The sequence below is a fragment of the Ruditapes philippinarum genome, unplaced genomic scaffold, assembly GCF_026571515.1.
Source record: "Ruditapes philippinarum isolate M1 unplaced genomic scaffold, ASM2657151v2 ctg1742_1_1_1_1, whole genome shotgun sequence".
In the NCBI taxonomy this organism is placed as follows: domain Eukaryota; kingdom Metazoa; phylum Mollusca; class Bivalvia; order Venerida; family Veneridae; genus Ruditapes; species Ruditapes philippinarum.
The window spans coordinates 82,594-84,317 of record NW_026864569.1 but is presented as its reverse complement, the minus strand read 5'-3'; the positions used below and the strand labels follow the sequence as shown (position 1 = coordinate 84,317).

Sequence of the window (1,724 nt, the reverse complement as noted above, 5' to 3'; positions counted from 1 at the left end):
ATGCACGTGATCTGTAAACCGAATATTATTGGTTAAATAACCATGTGTTACAAGCCACTGTTTTTATAAGCGGTATGAGAGTTGCGTATTGCTACATGCTCTCCCCTTTTACTGATTTGAACTTTCATTGAACATGTGTGTGCGTGCGTGTGTCTGTGTGTATGTGAAATATATAAGTTAAATGATGTGTTCTAAGAACAGTGTTGAAAGTATCTTGTAAACTGGTTTTCTTATAAATATGTTTCAAAATTTGACACAATGTATCAATTGTATTTTGAAGCGCCTTAACTTCGAGCATGATTGTAGATAATTGCGAGTAAAATAAATATTTATACAGTTTTGTCTGTGCAGAAGAAATCACACATAGACCTGATCTGTTAGACTTAAAAGTGCCAAGGAAAATATATTTATATTATATCAGGTTTGAATATAAGCAGATAACTATGCATTGTTTTCAATTTGCCCTCATCATAATTTTTGTGACAAATGCTAAAGGATATAATGTTAACAATACCGCTCCATCAGATATTGACGCACAATATTTAATAGATTTTGGAGTGAAAACAAACGATGCTAAATTAGAGGCTGTTGGAATAGCCATGAAAAATCTCCATCAGCAAACTTGCGATGGTTGGTCGACCTGGTCTAAATGTACTTCAAACATTTTTCGTTATTTTGGAATAAAGCAGCGTACCAGGAAATGTGTCAACACATCTTTGGCAAATGAAACAGACTTACGCTTATGTAGGAATCGATGTCCGTCTGACTATAAAACAACATCAAATGGATTTTGTATAAAATTATACACCATTGCAAAATTTCATTCAGAAGCAGAAAACTACTGCAAGTTAGATGGTGGACACTTGGTTCATATCAACTCACAGGCAAAATATGATGCGATTGTGGAAATGGATTTTCCAAACAATGTAGCTAATTATATACACATCGGCGGACAGCGGATTGGCAATAGCTCATTCTGGAGGTTCAACGACGGCACAAGGATTACGTTTTTCAGGTGGGCACCATCCGAACCGCATGTAGAGCCATGTTTGTACTTAGAGAAGACATCAAAGACTATGCATGATTCATCGTGTCCTCAGAAGTTTCATTTCCTCTGTGAAATCACTAAAACAGGTGATTAAATGAAAATGTTTATCAACAGAATGAAAATCAAATGAACACCCATTGTGTAAATAAAATTGCTAACCTGGAAGCTATCGTGTATAAGCATGTGCGTTAATTTTTTAGCAAATATAAAAACTTTTAACATGTTTTTAAAGAGTCTTTACAATTTAATACTTTGAATTGAAAATAAAAATCCTTATCTTTAGAATATGTTTGTCTTCTCTTTTACATAATACATGTCTGTAATTTTTTGAAATGTGCAAAGCTTATAACAACATTTATAAATACGTCATTATCATCGTTCTCAAATTTTAAATTTTGTACTTTAATAATATTCTTAATTTATTCTGTGTTCATTCTCTCTACAGATTTCCCTCATGTACAAACATGTATGACACATCAGTATTGAATTGCCGCTGAAATAAAACCGAAATGTACAGCCTTTGTACCATTATAAAACCAAAAAATATATATCCATTGTATATCTAATTACTTAGCACATGCTTTTTTGAGGTCAATTCAGGGGGTCTAAATAACCTATCTTACAAATTTGTACAATATATATTGCTGACAAGGTGCCATGTCGGCGCCGTTACGAT

General features: G+C 33.2%; 1 protein-coding gene across 1 annotated transcript; it reads left to right on the top strand.

Moving 5' to 3' along the window:
- Positions 1 to 364: 364 nt before the first annotated feature.
- Positions 365 to 1,199, top strand: LOC132726109 (C-type lectin lectoxin-Lio1-like). Its single transcript, XM_060711378.1, has one exon. It carries the CDS (start codon positions 444 to 446, stop codon positions 1,140 to 1,142), a length of 699 nt encoding a protein of 232 aa, XP_060567361.1. The 5' UTR covers positions 365 to 443; the 3' UTR covers positions 1,143 to 1,199.
- The last annotated feature ends 525 nt before the right edge of the window (positions 1,200 to 1,724 follow it).